Source organism: Pseudophryne corroboree, chromosome 6, assembly GCF_028390025.1.
Source record: "Pseudophryne corroboree isolate aPseCor3 chromosome 6, aPseCor3.hap2, whole genome shotgun sequence".
NCBI classification, from domain to species: Eukaryota; Metazoa; Chordata; class Amphibia; order Anura; family Myobatrachidae; genus Pseudophryne; species Pseudophryne corroboree.
Window position 1 is genome coordinate 551864330 of NC_086449.1, and position 22492 is coordinate 551886821.

The 22492-nt window shown below is 47.2% G+C and overlaps 1 protein-coding gene across 7 annotated transcripts in view; it reads left to right on the forward strand.

Moving 5' to 3' along the window:
• Positions 1 to 22492, forward strand: part of LIN7A (lin-7 homolog A, crumbs cell polarity complex component) — a 259197-nt gene that overhangs the window by 68980 nt on the left and 167725 nt on the right. For 2 of the 7 annotated variants that reach the window (XM_063927709.1, XM_063927712.1), the window contains exons 1-2: positions 7348 to 7537; positions 10619 to 10701. The exons of 1 other annotated variant lie outside the window; for it this stretch is intronic. In XM_063927709.1, coding sequence (XP_063783779.1) covers positions 10665 to 10701 — 37 coding nt within the window. In that variant the 5' untranslated portion in view covers positions 7348 to 7537; positions 10619 to 10664. 4 more of the 7 variants (XM_063927710.1, XM_063927711.1, XM_063927714.1 and 1 more) reach the window with 4 other exon arrangements.

The window sequence follows — 22492 nt, forward strand, 5'->3', positions numbered from 1 at the left end:
CCTGGGGAAGGCAGCCATGTTGCTCCACTAAAGAACCACTATGTAGGGATGAGCGGGTTCGGTTCCTCGGAATCCGAACCCGCCCGAACTTCATGTTTTTTTACACGGGTCCGAGCGACTTGGATCTTCCCGCCTTGCTCGGTTAACCCGAGCGCGCCCGAACGTCATCATCCCGCTGTCGGATTCTCGCGAGGCTCGGATTCTATCGCGAGACTCGGATTCTATATAAGGAGCCGCGCGTCGCCGCCATTTTCACACGTGCATTGAGATTCATAGGGAGAGGACGTGGCTGGCGTCCTCTCCGTTTATAGAGAAGAGAGTGAGACTAGAGTAGAGAGAGACACAGTAGTAATTTTGGGGAGCATTAGGAGGAGTACTAGTTACTTGCTGAAGTGATAGATAGTGTGACTGTATATTATCTGACTTGTGGGGGAGACACTGACAGTGGGGAGCAGTTAGAGTCTGAGAGCAGGACTCAGGAGTACATATAACGTACAGTGCACACTTTTGCTGCCAGAGTGCCACACTGCCATTGTGACCACACCGACCACCAGTATAATATATATTGTGATTGTCTGCTTAGGAGTACTACTTGCAAGTTGCTGATAGTGTGACCAGTGACCTGACCACCAGTCACCACCAGTTTAATATATATAATTGTATATAATATATATATATATAATATTGTATACCACCTACCCGTGTTTTTTTTCTTTCTTCTTTATACATACTACTATAGTAGCTTACTGTAGCAGTCTGCGGTGCTGCTGAGCTGACTGTGTCCAGCAGGTCCGTCATCAGTCATTACATAATAAATATATATACCTGTCCGGCTGCAGTACTAGTGTGATATGATATATATTGATTTCATCTCATTATCATCCAGTCTATATTAGCAGCAGACACAGTACGGTAGTCCACGGCTGTAGCTACCTCTGTGTCGGCAGTCGCTCGTCCATCCATAAGTATACTAGTATCCATCCATCTCCATTGTTTACCTGAGGTGCCTTTTAGTTGTGCCTATTAAAATATGGAGAACAAAAATGTTGAGGTTCCAAAATTAGGGAAAGATCAAGATCCACTTCCACCTCGTGCTGAAGCTGCTGCCACTAGTCATGGCCGAGACGATGAAATGCCAGCAACGTCGTCTGCCAAGGCCGATGCCCAATGTCATAGTACAGAGCATGTAAAATCCAAAACACCAAATATCAGTAAAAAAAGGACTCCAAAATCTAAAATAAAATTGTCGTCGGAGAAGCGTAAACTTGCCAATATGCCATTTACCACACGGAGTGGCAAGGAACGGCTGAGGCCCTGGCCTATGTTCATGGCTAGTGGTTCAGCTTCACATGAGGATGGAAGCACTCAGCCTCTCGCTAGAAAAATGAAAAGACTCAAGCTGGCAAAAGCACAGCAAAGAACTGTGCGTTCTTCGAAATCCCAAATCCACAAGGAGAGTCCAATTGTGTCGGTTGCGATGCCTGACCTTCCCAACACTGGACGTGAAGAGCATGCGCCTTCCACCATTTGCACGCCCCCTGCAAGTGCTGGAAGGAGCACCCGCAGTCCAGTTCCTGATAGTCAGATTGAAGATGTCAGTGTTGAAGTACACCAGCATGAGGAGGATATGGGTGTTGCTGGCGCTGGGGAGGAAATTGACAAGGAGGATTCTGATGGTGAGGTGGTTTGTTTAAGTCAGGCACCCGGGGAGACACCTGTTGTCCGTGGGAGGAATATGGCCGTTGACATGCCTGGTGAAAATACCAAAAAAATCAGCTCTTCGGTGTGGAAGTATTTCAACAGAAATGCGGACAACATTTGTCAAGCCGTGTGTTGCCTTTGTCAAGCTGTAATAAGTAGGGGTAAGGACGTTAACCACCTCGGAACATCCTCCCTTATACGTCACCTGCAGCGCATTCATAATAAGTCAGTGACAAGTTCAAAAACTTTGGGCGACAGCGGAAGCAGTCCACTGACCAGTAAATCCCTTCCTCTTGTAACCAAGCTCACGCAAACCACCCCACCAACTCCCTCAGTGTCAATTTCCTCCTTCCCCAGGAATGCCAATAGTCCTGCAGGCCATGTCACTGGCAATTCTGACGATTCCTCTCCTGCCTGGGATTCCTCCGATGCATCCTTGCGTGTAACGCCTACTGCTGCTGGCGCTGCTGTTGTTGCTGCTGGGAGTCGATGGTCATCCCAGAGGGGAAATCGTAAGACCACTTTTACTACTTCCACCAAGCAATTGACTGTCCAACAGTCCTTTGCGAGGAAGATGAAATATCACAGCAGTCATCCTGCTGCAAAGCGGATAACTGAGGCCTTGGCATCCTGGGTGGTGAGAAACGTGGTTCCGGTATCCATCATTACTGCAGAGCCAACTAGAGACTTGTTGGAGGTACTGTGTCCCCGGTACCAAATACCATCTAGGTTCCATTTCTCTAGGCAGGCGATACCGAAAATGTACACAGACCTCAGAAAAAGAGTCACCAGTGTCCTAAAAAATGCAGCTGTACCCAATGTCCACTTAACCACGGACATGTGGACAAGTGGAGCAGGGCAGGGTCAGGACTATATGACTGTGACAGCCCACTGGGTAGATGTATGGACTCCCGCCGCAAGAACAGCAGCGGCGGCACCAGTAGCAGCATCTCGCAAACGCCAACTCTTTCCTAGGCAGGCTACGCTTTGTATCACCGGTTTCCAGAATACGCACACAGCTGAAAACCTCTTACGGCAACTGAGGAAGATCATCGCGGAATGGCTTACCCCAATTGGACTCTCCTGTGGATTTGTGGCATCGGACAACGCCAGCAATATTGTGTGTGCATTAAATCTGGGCAAATTCCAGCACGTCCCATGTTTTGCACATACCTTGAATTTGGTGGTGCAGAATTTTTTAAAAAACGACAGGGGCGTGCAAGAGATGCTGTCGGTGGCCAGAAGAATTGCGGGACACTTTCGGCGTACAGGCACCACGTACAGAAGACTGGAGCAACACCAAAAACGCCTGAACCTGCCCTGCCATCATCTGAAGCAAGAAGTGGTAACGAGGTGGAATTCAACCCTATATATGCTTCAGAGGTTGGAGGAGCAGCAAAAGGCCATTCAAGCCTATACAATTCAGCACGATATAGGAGGTGGAATGCACCTGTCTCAAGCGCAGTGGAGAATGATTTCAACGTTGTGCAAGGTTCTGCTGCCCTTTGAACTTGCCACACGTGAAGTCAGTTCAGACACTGCCAGCCTGAGTCAGGTCATTCCCCTCATCAGGCTTTTGCAGAAGAAGCTGGAGACATTGAAGGAGGAGCTAACACGGAGCGATTCCGCTAGGCATGTGGGACTTGTGGATGGAGCCCTTAATTCGCTTAACAAGGATTCACGGGTGGTCAATCTGTTGAAATCAGAGCACTACATTTTGGCCACCGTGCTCGATCCTAGATTTAAAACCTACCTTGGATCTCTCTTTCCGGCAGACACAAGTCTGCTGGGGTTCAAAGACCTGCTGGTGAGAAAATTGTCAAGTCAAGCGGAACGCGACCTGTCAACATCTCCTCCTTCACATTCTCCCGCAACTGGGGGTGCGAGGAAAAGGCTCAGAATTCCGAGCCCACCCGCTGGCGGTGATGCAGGGCAGTCTGGAGCGACTGCTGATGCTGACATCTGGTCCGGACTGAAGGACCTGTCAACGATTACGGACATGTCGTCTACTGTCACTGCATATGATTCTCTCCCCATTGAAAGAATGGTGGAGGATTATATGAGTGACCGCATCCAAGTAGGCACGTCACACAGTCCGTACTTATACTGGCAGGAAAAAGAGGCAATTTGGAGGCCCTTGCACAAACTGGCTTTATTCTACCTAAGTTGCCCTCCCACAAGTGTGTACTCCGAAAGAGTGTTTAGTGCCGCCGCTCACCTTGTCAGCAATCGGCGTACGAGGTTACTTCCAGAAAATGTGGAGAAGATGATGTTCATTAAAATGAATTATAATCAATTCCTCCGTGGAGACATTGACCAGCAGCAATTGCCTCCACAAAGTACACAGGGAGCAGAGATGGTGGATTCCAGTGGGGACGAATTGATAATCTGTGAGGAGGGGGATGTACACGGTGATATATCGGAGGATGATGATGAGGTGGACATCTTGCCTCTGTAGAGCCAGTTTGTGCAAGGAGAGATTAATTGCTTCTTTTTCGGTGGGGGTCCAAACCAACCCGTCATTTCAGTCACAGTCGTGTGGCAGACCCTGTCACTGAAATGATGGGTTGGTTAAAGTGTGCATGTCCTGTTTATACAACATAAGGGTGGGTGGGAGGGCCCAAGGACAATTCCATCTTGCACCTCTTTTTTTCTTTAATTTTTCTTTGCGTCATGTGCTGTTTGGGGAGTGTTTTTTGGAAGGGCCATCCTGCGTGACACTGCAGTGCCACTCCTAGATGGGCCAGGTGTTTGTGTCGGCCACTAGGGTCGCTTATCTTACTCACACAGCTACCTCATTGCGCCTCTTTTTTTCTTTGCGTCATGTGCTGTTTGGGGAGTGTTTTTTGGAAGGGCCATCCTGCGTGACACTGCAGTGCCACTCCTAGATGGGCCCGGTGTTTGTGTCGGCCACTAGGGTCGCTTATCTTACTCACACAGCTACCTCGGTGCAAATTTTAGGACTAAAAATAATATTGTGAGGTGTGAGGTATTCAGAATAGACTGAAAATGAGTGGAAATTATGGTTTTTGAGGTTAATAATACTTTGGGATCAAAATGACCCCCAAATTCTATGATTTAAGCTGTTTTTTAGGGTTTTTTGAAAAAAACACCCGAATCCAAAACACACCCGAATCCGACAAAAAAAATTTGGTGAGGTTTTGCCAAAACGCGGTCGAACCCAAAACACGGCCGCGGAACCGAACCCAAAACCCGAAAAATTTCAAGTGCACATCTCTACGGCACTATGTACATTTATGGATGCACGTGCAAAAGTTGAGGGTGTAAAGCAGAAGGTGGGAAATAGCTGTGTTATTGGAGGTCTGTCTTTGAGAAATAGCCTGAAAAAGGAATATGGAGATAATATAATTAATAGGTCGTCTTCTATATCTACTCAGAGGTGTAGCTAGGCGCCATGGTGCCCGGAGCAAGGGTATGTTTTGGGGCCCCACCATTACCCTGTACTGAATTGGAGGTCTAGCCAATATGTGGTGGCATGTTATATCTGAAAATAAACAATATTTAAAAATCCTAAATTGGTGACAGGGCCGGTTCTAGACCTTGTGGAGCTCAGGGTGAAATTTTCCTTTGGGTGCCCCCATGTTTAAAATAGGGTCAGAGTGTACTGAAGGCTTGCAACAACACTATAGGGACATGGCAGTATGGATGGTGTAATGGTTAGCATTACTGCCTGACCGCACTGAGGTCATGGGTTCAATTCCCACCATGGCCCTTAGTGTGTGGAGTTTGTATATTCTCCCAGTGCTTGCGTGGGTTTCCTCCGAGTGCTCCGGATTCCTCCCACAATACAAGAATATACTGGTAAGATAACTGGCTCCCAACAAAAATTAACTCTGGTGTGTGTGTGTGTGTGTGTGGTAAGGAATAAAGGGGTTGATTCAGACCTGATAGCTGCTGTGCGTTTTCGCATAACTGCGCATGCATACGCACTGCAATGCACATGTGCGTCAGACAACAACGGGCATCACTGGTCAGCGACAGTTTGGTGCGAAAATTATGACTGCGCGGGCGTTCGCAAGGTGATTGACAAGAAGAGGCCGTTTGTGGGTGGTAACTGACCGTTTACTGGGAGTGTCAGGAAAAACACAGGTGTGCCCAAGCGTTTTCAGGGAGAGTGTGTGACGTCAGCTCCGGCCCCGATTCTCATCGCACTGTAGGAGTAAGTCCTAGGCTGCGCAGAGACTGCACACACTGGATTTTTGCAGCTCGGCGTACACGTGGGATTGCACACTTGCCCGGTTAACTATCTGAACGCAGGGCAGCAAAGTTAGCAGTCCAGTAATCAGGTCTAAAACAGAACAAAAACAAAAACGGCGCTTTCCAGGAATCGTGTATATTTTATTTATCTACATATAAAATAAAAAAACAATTAAAAACTAAAAGCACAATACTGGCCAGTATATACTACAGTTCCATTTGTAGAGGAAAGAGTAATTAAACACTTTTAAAGCAACACAGCTGATACCCCTTTTCCACTAGCTTTTTTAAACACGGGTAAATGCGCGGCATGGGGCATGGACTAAGAAAAGGGGGCGTGACTTCACAGGAGGACCCTCGATCGCGAGCCACGCCCCGTTTTAGTCACTGAGGGGGCATGCCCAGCGCTTTGTGAGCCGCTGGCATGACCCCTCTCCCTCTGAATCCAGTGAATAGACGCTGTGCGCATGCGCACAGCGTCTATTCACCGCTGCCCTGCTAAGCAGGGCAGCGAGACACAGAGACTCCCAACTGCCCCCCCCCCCCCCCCCCGCGGGACACTGCGACCCGCGGGTGGGACTGGGACAGCGGGACAGTCCCCAAAAACGGGACTGTCCCGCGAAAATCGGGACAGTTGGGAGGTATGGGTGAGCGCTGTCTGCAGGGGGCTGTAGCACGGGTCGCAGCCTTGCTACACCCCTGTATCTACTCATATTCTGGGCGGTATTATTACCGTGACTCAACATAGCTTGTGCTAAATAAATTAGCATAGTACTTTTATAGGCATAGAAGGCCCAGGTCTCCTGTTCGGCCTTACAAAGCAAGAGATGTATTGCTGCATGTATTGTACAGTGTTTTGGGGGCACTTTGGGTACCTTGTTACAGTATATAGCAACATTTGACTTTCACAGAATATCAGGTACATCCATACATGGCAGATGTGACTCAATAAGATATATAATGCTCGCCATGGCTATTGAAATATTGGGGGTATATTTACTAAACATAGCTTTTTCAAAGCCACTAATCTCAAGTGCTTTGATGGCTGGATTTAAAAAGGCAATAGTAATACACCCCAAAAAAGCCATGTTTAGTGTGTAATACTATTGCCCTTTTTTAATGAGAATCAGCTTTGAAAAACCAACCTTTAGCATAACTCCCAACATGACCCTCTCCAGGAGGGACAGAATGCTCTGTTTCTATACTTCCCTCTTCATTTATATATGACTGCCATCACCTGTGGTGATACACCGTTCTTATCCATTAACCTGTTCAAAACAGGTGCTGGCAATCATCAATTAAGAGAAAAGTCCAGAAGTAGAGCATTTTGTCCCTCCTGGAGAGGGTCATGTTGGGAGTTAAACTTTGGTGCAGAGGTTCTCAAACGAAGCCCTTAACGAACTCCAATGGTTCAAGTTTTAGGTGGGTGTGGTATGGAAGGTAGATAGTGTCTAGGTCGACAGGTCAAAAGGTCGACATGAGTGTTTTTTTGGTGTCGTTTTCTTCGTAGAGTGACTGGGAACCCCAATTAGTGCACTGTGTCCCCTCGCTTCGCTCGGCACAGATTCTCGTTCCAGTCGTAGTCCACGTGGATCGTTAAGTATGAAAAAGGTTCATGGTAAGGGGTATACTTTTTTCCTTTTCTATTCCCCTCCTTTTCTCTGTCTGATTCTATTGCTTGTATTATATTACTATATTTCATATCTTTGAAGCAAATGTATAATTTTAACCCTTTAGTGATTTATAATAATTCATCACTAATTGTGTACCTTTTATTAACAAACCCGCAGAGGTTGCATCTAGACATATATATCTTTAAATCATTAGGAATATTCTGTTCATAGAAGAATGCACGCCAGTCATATAGAATGTAAATCATAAGGATGTATTTCAACAAACAATTGCTACGCATAGAATTCACTTTTATCATTAAACAGTATTGGTCAAATACAATGCAAGTCACCATATAATACTTTTACAGGTTCAAACTATATAAGAAAGAAACTGGATGAAAGAAGTGTGTGTGTGTGTGTGTGTGTATATATTTAATACTAGGGAGATATCTCTCAAGCACTCGGCTAAATCCTAGATTTATTGATATATATCTTAGAGAAATATCTTAGGGGATTGGTTTTGGTTTATGTATGTGTGTTTGTGTGTGTGGGGGAAGGGCAGCATGGGACAGAAGCTAGACTCCATTTTGGGAAAACTCCCATGATTCCAAAGTCTGTAACATATGGTTCAAAAGGGAATGCCAGCAGCCATTTTAAGTTTGCAAGTTCAAACACATGGCATTCTTTGCTAGGCCATAGTCACATAGCAGAAGCCATAAGACTCCACTATATTCCAAAATGTATAAGCTTCAATATAATGCATATGTGCTGATTTCACAATTCCAAGCCATCTAATTACATCACCACATATTTCATGCTGTCCATATGAGCCATCACAAGACCAGATCACCAAGTAACCACAAATATCAGCATGCCATTGCTACAAGCACATGACTACAGTAAAAAAAGGAAGTATGTGTTGACTTCTATACTTCAGCAAGATGCACCATACAAAACCACTACAATCTGTTATAAATCACCATCCACAAATGTATACCAGGAATGCTATGCTACAGATTGTCTACTGTTCCAATTCATTACAGATTTCATAGAGTATTATCACAATCACATAACAAGTACCATTAACCTTAAAGTCAAATGTATTTCCAAATTAACTATTCTATGCCAATCGTTTCACAACTACTTTACCACAAACACATATTTATCTATTCTATGCCATTAAGCCATGTGTATACAATACTTAGCCTTAGTAAGGAGATCAGTCCTGGTGATGAGCAATCCATGCTTCTGGAGGCTTTGTAGCTGTGTGCATCTACTGTACATCTGCCTCAGTGGTTTTGGGAGAGTGCGCTCTGATTTCAAGTGTTCAGGTATATTCAACCTGTGGGTGTGTCTTTCACAGCATGTGGGCTAGCTGTATCAGTGATGAGGCCATGTGAGCTTGGTTATTTAAATGCTAATTAGCCAAGGCTACAGTGTAGGGATGTTAATTCGCCTCAGGTCACAGAAGCCAATATTATCAATTCATTCCTTGTATAATAGTATATGTCCCTAAAATGGATATAATGGAGTTACTCTGTAACAGTTCAAAAAAAAGAAAATTGTGAGAAACTCATGTCGACCTAGAAACCCCGTCGACCTGGTTACAGTCGACCAATAGTGGTCGACCTAGATAGTGTTGACCTAGTTACTGTCGACCTAGAGACCCGATCCCGTTTTAGGTAGAGTGACCAGATTATCCCTTTTACCTGGGATGCTCATGGATTACACAGGTTCTGTGGCTGATTCAAACCATCTGAAGTGTAGGCTTGAAGTCAGCCAGCCACAGAACCTGTGTAATCCATGAGCGTCCCAGGTAAAGGGATAATCTGGTCACTCTATTTTAGGTATATCCATGGCTCAGCACAGATGGATAAATCAAATTGATTGAGGTGCTAATTAAGTCACCTGTAGCCAAGCATGGATGAATTTAAAACCTGGACCGTTGGGGGTGCCTTGAGGACCACGTTTGTGAACCTCTGCTTTAGTCACTATACCCCTTGACGTGACTTCAGCTTAATCACATTGTCCTTCCCAGTCACCAGTTATTAGCAATAACTATGGGACACACAGGAGCTGTTATAGGCCAGAAACCACGTGCAGACATGCTGCTCTGAGGGCCAATAGGGAAGCTGTATGCTAACAGGTGTATGCTGTAGGATGCAGCAAATTAATGTCAGACAAACAGCATGCATGCGTCCACTCAGGTGCTCCACATGCATCCCAAGATGTATATGAATCAACATGGCACAATTTCTCTGTGTTGTTATGTGAAACATGGCCGCATTAGTCTCTTCATTACACTTCTACCTAATAACATGGTAATCACATACATATTAGAGGATAATCTATTTGCATGCCTACACATTATCATTAGTGTCAACAATGTAGGTAATACAGTATGTTGCCTGTGAATGTATTTAGTCATGTGACATGATTAGAGCACATAAAATGAAACCTCTGAGGAGGAGGAGGAGGAGGCTTCAGTTGTTTAGCATTGTATGTACTGCATACACGTATGGCATTAAAGTGGTTTCACACTACATATATTCTGAACACTCTAAAGCCACTTGATACATGAAACTGAATAAGGTGTCAGTGATAGTAATTGCATTTGTTTTATTGATTACACATATAAAAGATGCAGCTTGTTATTTTTATCTATTTCTTAATATAACAACTGCCAGCAATAGTCTTCCAATGAGACAGATAAGAACTTCAGGTGAATTAATACATCACGCAAAATAAAGTCTTCTGCGTTACCAGGGGAACATTACGAGGTTTAAAAATACACTTTTCTGGAAAAAAAATGAATCAATCAATTGCATTAACCCCTTAAGTACACAGTATTATGGTAACTAGGTCTTTTAAAATGACTTAGGGACATGGCATACCATTATTTCAGTCTGTTACAGGGTCTTTCAATCTGGAATCTTCATTTCGGTGTCAGACTTGCAATTATTGCTGTGATATTGTCTTATTATTAGGAAGATAAAGTTAATAGGAGCTTGTGTGTGTGAGCTGCTGTCTCTTAGAGCGGTGCCTCTCTCTCTTTCCTCTTCTCTCCCTCCCCCCTTCTTCTCCAGCACTGCTGCTTTAGCTCTGAGCGTCACTCTGCATCCGACCACAGACATGGCGACAGTGGTCCAGCCCCTCACATTGGACAGAGGTAGGACAAGATGAGTTCTTGATGATGATGCTGTGCTGTGCTATAGCTATACTGGGATTGTTATTTTATTTCTGGCATAAAATGGATCCAGGCTGAATACTGTGTGCATGAAACAATCTGCTTCCACATCTAGACTAGAGTAGTGTGTGTAGCTGGAATAGTCACAGGGTCTCCATGCTGGCCTGGAAAGATTGAATTGGTAAAGGTTCATTAAATGCACATCGGATTAAATCAGGCAGGAAATTGTTACCTGCGAGGGCAGTGCTCCCTCACCCTGAATTTTGTTTAGGTTCATTGACTTAGAACTTGGTTCTGATCACCGAGTAAGATGATGTGCCCGGACAGAATGAGAGTGTAGAGGGGAACAGGGTAGATGTGTGTTTTGTGCAAGCTGTCTAGGATCATCAGTCACATGCAGCCAGAAGTTTCCCTGTGCAGGCGGAGTGATGTGTATTAAGGGAGATCGCACTGATGAAGGGCAGGATGCAGAGAGAGGCAAATGGTAAGGAGAAGCAAGACACCTGCACTAGATGATGCTGGAAGAGCACGGACAGAGCAGCAGGCAGACGGCAACGAGACTGTATCATGAGAGGGGAAGGGGAGGAAGTGCAATTGTGCTAATCAGATGTTAAAGGAAACTGGAGTTGAAAGCACTTAATTAAAAGCAATGTAAACAAGTTGGGCAGAGTTAACTCGCAGTGAAGTGTACCATACAGTGCCACAATCGTATAGCATTTTAGTTCTAATGTCAGCTAATAAAATCTTGTTTATGTATGAACAAAATGTTTTCTTTTTAAGCATAACTCCTATAAATTCTTAACATGCAGAGATAAAATATAACTTCATTCATTAACTCATTTTCTCTGACGTCCTAAGTGGATGCTGGGGACTCCGTCAGGACCATGGGGATTAGCGGCTCCGCAGGAGACAGGGCACAAAAGTAAAAGCTTTAGGATCAGGTGGTGTGCACTGGCTCCTCCCCCTATGACCCTCCTCCAAGCCTCAGTTAGATTTTTGTGCCCGGCCGAGAAGGGTGCAATCTAGGTGGCTCTCCTAAAGAGCTGCTTAGAGTAAAAGTTTGTTAGGTTTTTTATTTTCAGTGAGTCCTGCTGGCAACAGGCTCACTGCTACGAGGGACTTAGGGGAGAGAAGTGAACTCACCTGCGTGCAGGATGGATTGGCTTCTTAGGCTACTGGACACCATTAGCTCCAGAGGGAGTCGGAACACAGGTCTCACCCTGGGGTTCGTCCCGGAGCCGCGCCGCCGACCCCCTTGCAGATGCCGAAAAGTGAAGAGGTCCAGAAACGGCGGCAGAAGACTCTTCAGTCTTCATAAGGTAGCGCACAGCACTGCAGCTGTGCGCCATTGTTGTCAGCACACTTCATAGCAGCGGTCACTGAGGGTGCAGGGCGCTGGGGGGGGCGCCCTGGGCAGCAATGATAGTACCTTATTCTGGCTAAAAATACATCACATATAGCCCCTGGGGGCTATATGGATGTATTTAACCCCTGCCAGGTCTCAGAAAAACGGGAGAAGAAGCCCGCCGAAAAGGGGGCGGGGCCTATTCTCCTCAGCACACAGCGCCATTTTCCCTCACAGAAATGCTGGTGGGAAGGCTCCCAGGCTCTCCCCTGCACTGCACTACAGAAACAGGGTTAAAACAGAGAGGGGGGGCACTTATTTGGCGATATGTATATATATATTAAAATGCTATAAGGGAAAAACACTTATATAAAGGTTGTCCCTGTATAATTATAGCGTTTTTGGTGTGTGCTGGCAAACTCTCCCTCTGTCTCCCCAAAGGGCTAGTGGGGTCCTGTCCTCTATCAGAGCATTCCCTGTGTGTGTGCTGTGTGTCGGTACGTGTGTGTCGACATGTATGAGGACGATGTTGGTGAGGAGGCGGAGCAATTGCCTGAAATGGTGATGTCACTCTCTAGGGAGTCGACACCGGAATGGATGGCTTATTTAAGGAATTACGTGATAATGTCAACACGCTGCAAGGTCGGTTGATGACATGAGACGGCCGGCAAACAAATTAGTACCTGTCCAGGCGTCTCAAACACCGTCAGGGGCTGTAAAACGCTCATTTACCTCAGTCGGTCGACACAGACACGGACACTGACTCCAGTGTCGACAGTGAAGAAACAAACGTATTTTGCTTTAGGGCCACACGTTACATGTTAAGGGCAATGAAGGAGGTGTTACATATTTCTGATACTACAAGTACCACAAGAAGGGTATTATGTGGGGTGTGAAAAAACTACCTGTAGTTTTTCCTGAATCAGATAAATTAAATGAAGTGTGTGATGATGCGTGGGTTTCCCCCGATAGAAAATTATTGGCGGTATACCCTTTCCCGCCAGAAGTTAGGGCGCGTTGGGAAACACCCTTTAGGGTGGATAAGGCGCTCACACGCTTATCAAAACAAGTGGCGGTACCGTCTCCAGATAGGGCCGCCCTCAAGGAGCCAGCTGAGAGGCTGGAAAATATCCTAAAAAGGTATATACACACATACTGGTGTTATACTGCGACCAGCGATCGCCTCAGCCTGGATGTGCAGCGCTGGGGTGGCTTGGTCGGATTCCCTGACTGAAAATATTGATACCCTTGACAGGGACAGTATTTTATTGACTATAGAGCATTTAAAGGATGCATTTCTATATATGCGAGATGCACAGAGGGATATTTGCACTCTGGCATCAAGAGTAAGTGCGATGTCCATATCTGCCAGAAGATGTTTATGGACACGACAGTGGTCAGGTGATGCAGATTCCAAACGGCACATGGAAGTATTGCCGTATAAAGGGGAGGAGTTATTTGGGGTCGGTCCATCGGACCTGGTGGCCTCGGCAACAGCTGGAAAATCCACCTTTTTTTACCCCAAGTCACATCTCAGCAGAAAAAGACACCGTCTTTTCAGCCTCAGTCCTTTCGTCCCCATAAGGGCAAGCGGGCAAAAGGCCAGTCATATCTGCCCAGGGATAGAGGAAAGGGAAGAAGACTGCAGCAGGCAGCCCATTCCCAGGAACAGAAGCCCTCCACCGCTTCTGCCAAGTCCTCAGCATGACGCTGGGGCCGTACAAGCGGACTCAAGTGCGGTGGGGGGTCGTCTCAAGAGTTTCAGCGCGTAGTGGGCTCATTCGCAAGTGGACCCCTGGATCCTACAAGTAGTATCCCAGGGGTACAGACTGGAAATTCGAGACGTCTCCCCCTCGCAGGCTCCTGATGTCTGCTTTACCAACGTCTTCCTCCGACAGGGAGGCAGTATTGGAAATAATTCACAAGCTGTATTCCCAGCAGGTGATAATCAAAGTACCCCTCCTACAACAAGGAAAGGGGTATTATTCCACACTATATTGTGGTACTGAAGCCAGACGGCTCGGTGAGACCTATTCTAAATGGGAAATCTTTGAACACTTACATACAAAGGTTCAAATCAAGATGGAGTCACTCAGAGCAGTGATAGCGAACCAGGAAGAAGGGGACTATATGGTGTCCCTGGACATCAAGGATGCTTACCTCCATGTCCCAAATTGCCCTTCTCACCAAGGGTACCTCAGGTTCGTGGTACGGAACTGTCACTATCAGTTTCAGACGCTGCCGTTTGGATTGTCCACGGCACCCCGGGTCTTTACCAAAGTAATGGCCGAAATGATGATTCTTCTTCAAAGAAAAGGCGTCTTAATTATCCCTTACTTGGACGATCTCCTGATAAGGGCAAGGTCCAGAGAACAGTTGGAAGTCGGAGTAGCACTATCTCAAGTAGTTCTACGACAGCACGGGTGGATTCTAAATATCCAAAATCGCAGCCGTTTCCGACGACACGTCTGCTGTTCCTAGGGATGGTTCTGGACACAGTCCAGAAAAAGGTGTTTCTCCCGGAGGAGAAAGCCAGGGAGTTATCCGAGCTAGTCAGGAACCTCCTAAAACCAGGAAAAGTGTCAGTGCATCATTGCACAAGAGTCCTGGGAAAAATGGTGGCTTATTACGAAGCGATTCCATTCGGCAGATTCCACGCAAGAACTTTTCAGTGGGATCTGCTGGACAAATGGTCCGGATCGCATTTTCAGATGCATCAGCGGATAACCCTATCTCCAAGGACAAGGGTGTCTCTCCTGTGGTGGTTACAGAGTGCTCATCTTCTAGAGGGCCGCAGATTCGGCATTCAGGATTGGATGCTGGTGACCACGGAGGCCAGCCTGAGAGGCTGGGGAGCAGTCACACAGGGAAAAAATTTCCAGGGAGTGTGATCAAGTCTGGAGATTTTTCTCCACATAAATATACTGGAGCTAAGGGCAATTTACAATGCTCTAAGCTTAGCAAGACCTCTGCTTCAAGGTCAGCCGGTATTGATCCAGTGGGACAACATCACGGCAGTCGCCCACGTAAACAGACAGGGCGGCACAAGAAGCAGGAGGGCAATGGCAGAAACTGCAAGGATTTTTCGCTGGGCGGAAAATCATGTGATAGCACTGTCAGCAGTGTTCATTCCGGGAGTGGACAACTGGGAAGCAGACTTTCTCAGCAGGCACAACCTCCACCCGGGAGAGTGGGGACTTCATCGGGAAGTCTTCCACATGATTGTGAACCGTTGGAAAAGACCAAAGGTGGACATGATGGCGTCCCGCCTGAACAAAAAACTGGATAAGTATTGCGCCAGGTCAAAAGACCCTCAGGCAATAGCTGTGGACGTTCTGGTAACACCGTGGGTGTACCAGTCGGTGTATGTCTTCCCTCCTCTGCTTCTCATACCCAAGGTATTGAGAATTATAAGACGTAGAGGAGTAAGAACTATACTCGTGGCTCCGGATTGGCCAAGAAGGACTTGGTACCCGGAACTTCAAGAGATGCTCACAGAGGACTCATGGCCTCTGCCGCTAAGAAGGGACTTGCTTCAGCAAGTACCATGTCTGTTCCAAGACTTACCGCGGCTGCGTTGGACGGCATGGCGGTTGAACGCCGGATCCTAAGGGAAAAAGGCATTCCGGAAGAGGTCATTCCTACCCTGGTCAAAGCCAGGAAGGAGGTGACCGCACAACATTATCACCACATGTGGCGAAAATATGTTGCGTGGTGTGAGGCCAGGAAGGCCCCATGAAGAAATTTCAACTCGGTCGTTTCCTGCATTTCCTGCAAACAGGAGTGTCTATGGGCCTCAAATTGGGGTCCATTAAGGTTCAAATTTCGGCCCTGTCGATTTTCTTCCAGAAAGAATTGGCTTCAGTTCCTGAAGTCCAGAAGTTTGTCAAGGGAGTACTGCATATACAACCCCCTTTTTGTGCCTCCAGTGGCACTGTGGGATCTCAACGTAGTTCTGGGATTCCTAAAATCACATTGGTTTAAACCGCTCAAATCTGTGGATTTGAAATATCTCACAGGGAAAGTGACCATGCTGTTGGCCCTGGCCTCGGCCAGGCGAGTGTCAGAATTGGCGGCGTTTGTCTCAAAAAAGCCCATATCTGATTGTCCATTCGGACAGGGCAGAGCTGCGGACTCATCCCCAGTTTCTCCCTAAGGTGGTGTCAGTGTTTCACCTGAACCAGCTTATTGTGGTACCTGCGGCTACTAGGGACTTGGAGGACTCCAAGTTGCTAGATGTTGTCAGGGCCCTGAAAATATAGTTTCCAGGACGGCTGGAGTCAGGAAAACTGACTTGCTGTTATCCTGTATGCACCCAACAAACTGGGTGCTCTTGCTTCTAAGCAGACGATTGCTAGTTGGATGTGTAGTACAATTCAGCTTGCACATTCTGTGGCAGGCCTGCCACAGCCAAAATATGTAAATGCCCATTCCACAAGGAAGGTGGGCTCATCTTGGGCGGCTGCCCGAGGGGTCTCGGCTTTACAACTTTGCCGAGCTGATACTTGGTCAGGGGCACACCCTGACTGAGGAGGACCTGGAGTTCTCTCATTCGGTGCTGCAGAGTCATCCGCACTCTCCCGCCCGTTTGGGAGCTTTGGTATAATCCCCATGGTCCTGACGGAGTCCCCAGCATCCACTTAGGACGTCAGAGAAAATAAGAATTTACTTACCGATAATTCTATTTCTCGTAGTCCGTAGTGGATGCTGGGCGCCCATCCCAAGTGCGGATTGTCTGCAATACTTGTACGTAGTTATTGTTACAAAAATCGGGTTATTATTGTTGTGAGCCATCTTTTCAGAGGCTCCGCTGTTATCATGCTGTTAACTGGGTTCAGATCACAGGTTGTACAGTGTGATTGGTGTGGCTGGTATGAGTCTTACCCGGGATTCAAAATCCTTCCTTATTGTGTACGCTCGTCCGGGCACAGTATCCTAACTGAGGCTTGGAGGAGGGTCATAGGGGGAGGAGCCAGTGCACACCACCTGATCCTAAAGCTTTTACTTTTGTGCCCTGTCTCCTGCGGAGCCGCTAATCCCCATGGTCCTGACGGAGTCCCCAGCATCCACTACGGACTACGAGAAATAGAATTATCGGTAAGTAAATTCTTATTTTACCTGATAAGAATCTGCTTAAATGCAGTTTAAGATTAACACTGTTTTAATTCTAAGTGGTTGTCGTTGTCGTTTTTGTTGTTTTTGTTGTTGTTCTACTATTATTATTATTATTTCTCTAACGTTCTAGTGGATGCTGGGGACTCCGTAAGGACCATGGGGAATAGACTGGCTCCGCAGGAGACTGGGCACTCTAAGAAAGATTTAGTACTACTGGTGTGCACTGGCTCCTCCCTCTATGCCCCTCCTCCAGACCTCAGTTAGAATCTAGGGCCCGGCCAGAGCTGGGTGCTTTTAGTGGGCTCTCCTGAGCTTGCTAATAAGAAAGTATTTTAGTTAGGTTTTTTATTTTCAGAGAGCTTCTGCTGGCAACAGACTCTCTGCTACGAGGGACTGAGGGGAGAGAAGCAAACCTACTAACTGCGGCTAGGTTGCGCTTCTTAGGCTACTGGACACCATTAGCTCCAGAGGGTTCGAACACAGGAACTTAACCTTGGTCGTCCGTTCCCGGAGCCACGCCGCCGTCCCCCTCGCAGAGCCAGAAGACAGAAGCAAGAAGACATCGAAATCGGCGGCAGAAGACTCCTGTCTTCACATGAGGTAACGCACAGCACTGAAGCTGTGCGCCATTGCTCCCACACTAACCCACACACTCCGGTCACTGTAGGGTGCAGGGCGCGGGGGGGGGGGGGGGGGGGGCTGGGCAGCAATTAGAGACCTCCTGGCAAAAGCAGCATATATACAGTTGGACACTGTTATATGCATGAGCCCCCGCCATTAATTTTACACAAAATCGCGGGAGAAGCCCGCCGCTGAGGGGGCGGGGCCTTCTTCCTCAGCACTCACCAGCGCCATTTTCTCTCCACAGCTCCGCTGAGAGGAAGCTCCCCAGGCTCTCCCCTGCACGATAGAGAGGGTGAAAAAGAGAGGGGGGGGGGGGGGGGGGCACATAAATTTGGCGTAAAAACAATATATACAGCAGCTACTGGGTTAACACTAAGTTACTGTGTGATTCCTGGTTCATATAGCGCTGGGGTGTGTGCTGGCATACTCTCTCTCTGTCTCTCCAAAGGGCCTTGTGGGTGAACTGTCTTCAAATAGAGCATCCCCTGTGTGTGGTGTGTTGGTACGTGTGTGTCGACATGTCTGAGGTAAAAGGCTCCCCTAAGGAGGAGATAGAGCAAATATGTGTGTGAGAGGGTGTCTCCGTCGACAACGCCGACACCTGTTTGGATATGTGTAAGTGCTGAGGTGAATTTATTGCACAAAAGATTAGAGAACAGACAGGAAATCTACCCATGTCTGTCCCTGTGTCACAGAGACCTTCAGAGTCTCACAATGCTCACTATCCAAAATAATAAACACTGATATCGACACAGAGTTTGACTCCAGTGTCGACTACGATAATGCAAAGTTACAGCCAAGATGGCTGAAAGGTATTCAATATATGATTATTGTAATAAAAGATGATTTGCATATCACTGATAACTCATTTGTCCCTGACACAAGGGTACACATTTTAAGGGGAAGAAAGCTGAGGTAAATTTCCCTCCTCTCATGAGGAAAAAGAGCGTGAATCTCCAGACAAGAGACTGCAGCTTCCCACAAAAAATTCTCAGGCAGTATCCTTTCCCCACTAGGGCCAGGATGTGTTGGGAATCTTCCCCTAGGGTGTCCTGTTTGCACAGAAGGTAGCACTAGCTATTCTCAGGGATCCTGCAGATAGCGTGCACATTCTAGTATACTACTCAGACCGGCGATTGTGTCGGCATGGGTTTATAGCGCTGTGGCAGCGTGGACAGGTACCTTATCAGCAGAGATTGAGACCCTAGTATGCATATATCTATCTATCTATCTATCTATCTATCTATCTATCTATCTATCTATCTATAGAGATATATGTATATATTAAAGATGCTGTCTTAAGTGATATATATATATATATATATATATATAAAACATGCCCAAAGAGACATGAGTATACAGGGTCCTAGAGTCAAAGCTATGTCGATTTCTGCTTGACGTGTCCTGTAGAATATGCAATGGACAGATGATGCCGACTTAAGAGGCATGTGGAAGGCTGAGGATTGTGTGGAGAAGGGTTCTCGGACCTGGTCTACACAGCTATAGCTGGTAATTCTGATATTTTGCCTTATATTCCTGCACAGCCTAGGAAAGCACGACATTATCAAATGCAGCCATTCGAATAAAGAAACAAGAAAGTCCGAGGTGCGTCCTTTCTTGCCAGAGGCGGGGGCACAGGAAAGAAGCTGCACAACACAGCTAGTTCCCAGGAACAGAAGTCCTCCCCAGCCTCTACAAAAATCCACCGCAAGGCGGAGCTAGGCCCGGTGGGGGCACGCCTTCTTCAGTTCAGCCACAAGTGGGTTCACTCCCTGTTAGATCCCTGGGCAATAGATATTGTGTCTCAGGGATACAAGCTGGACTTTGAGAAGATGCCCCCTCACCGACGGCCCTGCCGGCTTCCCCCCACGAGAGGGAAACAGTGTTAACTGCAATTCAGAAATTGTATCTTCAACAGGTGGTGGTCAAAGTTCCCCTCCTTCAACAAGGAGGGGGTTATTATTCGACCATGTTGTAGTCCCGAAACCAGATGGTTCGGTCGGACCCATATTGAATTTAAAATCCCTGAACATATACCTGAAAGGGTTCAAGTTCAAGATGGAATCGCTAAGAGCGGTTATTGCAAGCCTGAAAGGGGGAGATTTTATGGTGACTCGGGACATAAAGGATGCATACCTTCATGTCCCCATTTATCCACCTCATCAGGCGTACCTCAGAATTGCGGTACGGGATGGTCATTACCAATTTCAGACGTTGCCGTTTGGTCTCTCCACGGCCTTGAGAATATTCACCAAGGTAATGGCGTAAATGATGGTGCTCCTGCGGAAGCAAGGTGTCACTATTATCACGTACTTGGACGATCTCCTCATAAAAGCGAGATCAAGAGAGCAGTTGCTGAACAGCGTATCACTTTCTCTGGAAGTGAAACGGCAACACGGCTGGATTCTATATATTCCAAAGTCGCAGTTGGTTCTTACAGCTCATCTGCCTCTACTAGGCATGATCCTAGACACAGACCAGAAAAGGGTTTATCTCCCGATAAAGAGAGCTCAGAAGCTCGTGACACTGGTCAGGAATCTATTAATACCAAAACAGGTGTCAGCGCATCACTGCACTCGAGTCCTGGGAAGGAGGGTGGCATCATTCGAGGCCATTCCCTTCGGCAGGTTCCATAGGAGGACCTTCCAATGGGACTTACTGGACAAGTGGTCCGGATCACATCTTCGGATGCATCGGTTAATCACCCTATCCCCCAGAGCCAGGGTGTCTCTCCTGTGGTGACTGCAGAGTGCTCACCTTCTCGAAGGTCGCAGATTCGGCATTCAGGACTGGGTCCTGGTGACCACGGATGCAAGCCTCCGAGGGTGGGGGGCAGTCACACAGGGAAGAAATTTCCAAGGGCTGTGGTCAAGGCAGGAGACTTGCCTTCACATCAATATCCTGGAACTAAGGGCCATATACAACGCCCTAAGTCAAGCGGAGACCTTGCTTCGCGACCAACCGGTTCTGATCCAGTCAGACCGCAGTGGCTCATGTAAACCGCCAAGGCGGCACAAGGAGCAGGGTGGCGATGGTAGAAGCCACCAGAATTCTTCGCTGGGCGGAGAATCACGTAAGCGCACTGTCAGCAGTGTTCTTTCCGGGAGTGGACAACTGGGAAGCAGACTTCCTCAGCAGGCACGACCTCCACCCGGGAGAGTGGGGACTTCATCAGGAAGCCTTCACGCAGATTGCAAATCGATGGGAACTGCCACAGGTGGACATGATGGCGTCCCGCCTCAACAAAAAGCTAAAAAGGTATTGCGCCAGGTCAAGGGACCCTCAGGCGATAGCTGTGGACGCACTAGTAACACCGTGGGTGTTCCAGTCGGTCTATGTGTTTCCTCCTCTTCCTCTCATACCAAAGGTGCTGAGAATTGTAAGAAAAAGAGGAGTGAGAACAATACTCATTGTTCTGGATTGGCCAAGAAGGACTTGGTACCCGGAACTGCAAGAAATGCTCACAGAGGACCCATGGCCTCTGCCTCTCAGACAGGACCTGTTGCAACAAGGGCCCTGTCTGTTTCAAGACTTACCGCGGCTGCGTTTGACGGCATGGCGGTTGAACGCCGGATCCTAGCGGAAAAAGGCATTCCGGATGAAGTTATTCCTACGCTGATAAAGGCTAGGAAGGACGTGACAGCAAAGCATTATCACCGTATATGGCGAAAATATGTTGCTTGGTGTGAGGCCAGGAAGGCCCCTACAGAGGAATTCCAGCTGGGTCGATTCCTGCACTTCCTACAGTCAGGAGTGACTATGGGCCTAAAATTAGGGTCCATAAAGGTCCAGATTTCGGCCCTATCCATTTTCTGTCAAAAAGAACTGGCTTCACTGCCTGAGGTTCAGACGTTTGTTAAGGGAGTGCTGCATATTCAGCCCCCTTTTGTGCCACCGGTGGCACCTTGGGATCTTAACGTGGTGTTGGGTTTCCTGAAATCCCACTGGTTTGAGCCACTTAAGACTGCTGAGCTAAAGTATCTCGCGTGGAAAGTGGTCATGCTGTTGGCCTTAGCTTCGGCTAGGCGTGTGTCAGAATTGGCGGCTTTGTCATGTAAAAGCCCCTATCTGGTTTTCCATATGGACAGGGCAGAATTGCGGACTCTTCCGCAATTTCTGCCAAAGGTGGTGTCATCTTTTCATTTGAACCAACCGGATCTGTAACACGATTCAGCAGGCTCATTCTGCGGCTGGATTGCCGCATCCAAAATCAGTGAAAGCCCATTCCACAAGGAAGGTGGGCTCTTCTTGGGCGGCTGCCCGAGGGGTCTCGGCGTTACAGCTTTGCCGAGCAGCTACTTGGTCGGGTTCAAACACTTTTGCAAAGTTCTACAAGTTTGATACCCTGGCTGAGGAGGACCTTGTATTTGCTCATTCGGTGCTGCAGAGTCATCCGCACTCTCCCGCCCGTTTGGGAGCTTTGGTATAATCCCCATGGTCCTTACGGAGTCCCCAGCATCCACTAGGACGTTAGGGAAAATAAGATTTTACTCACCGGTAAATCTATTTCTCGTAGTCCGTAGTGGATGCTGGGCGCCCGTCCTAAGTGCGGACTTTCTGCAATACGTGTATATAGTTATTGCTTAATAAAGGGTTATGTTATGTTGGCATCCATTGGTTGATGCTTTGTTGTTTGTTCATACTGTTAACTGGGTAAGTTTATCACAAGTTATACGGTGTGATTAGTGT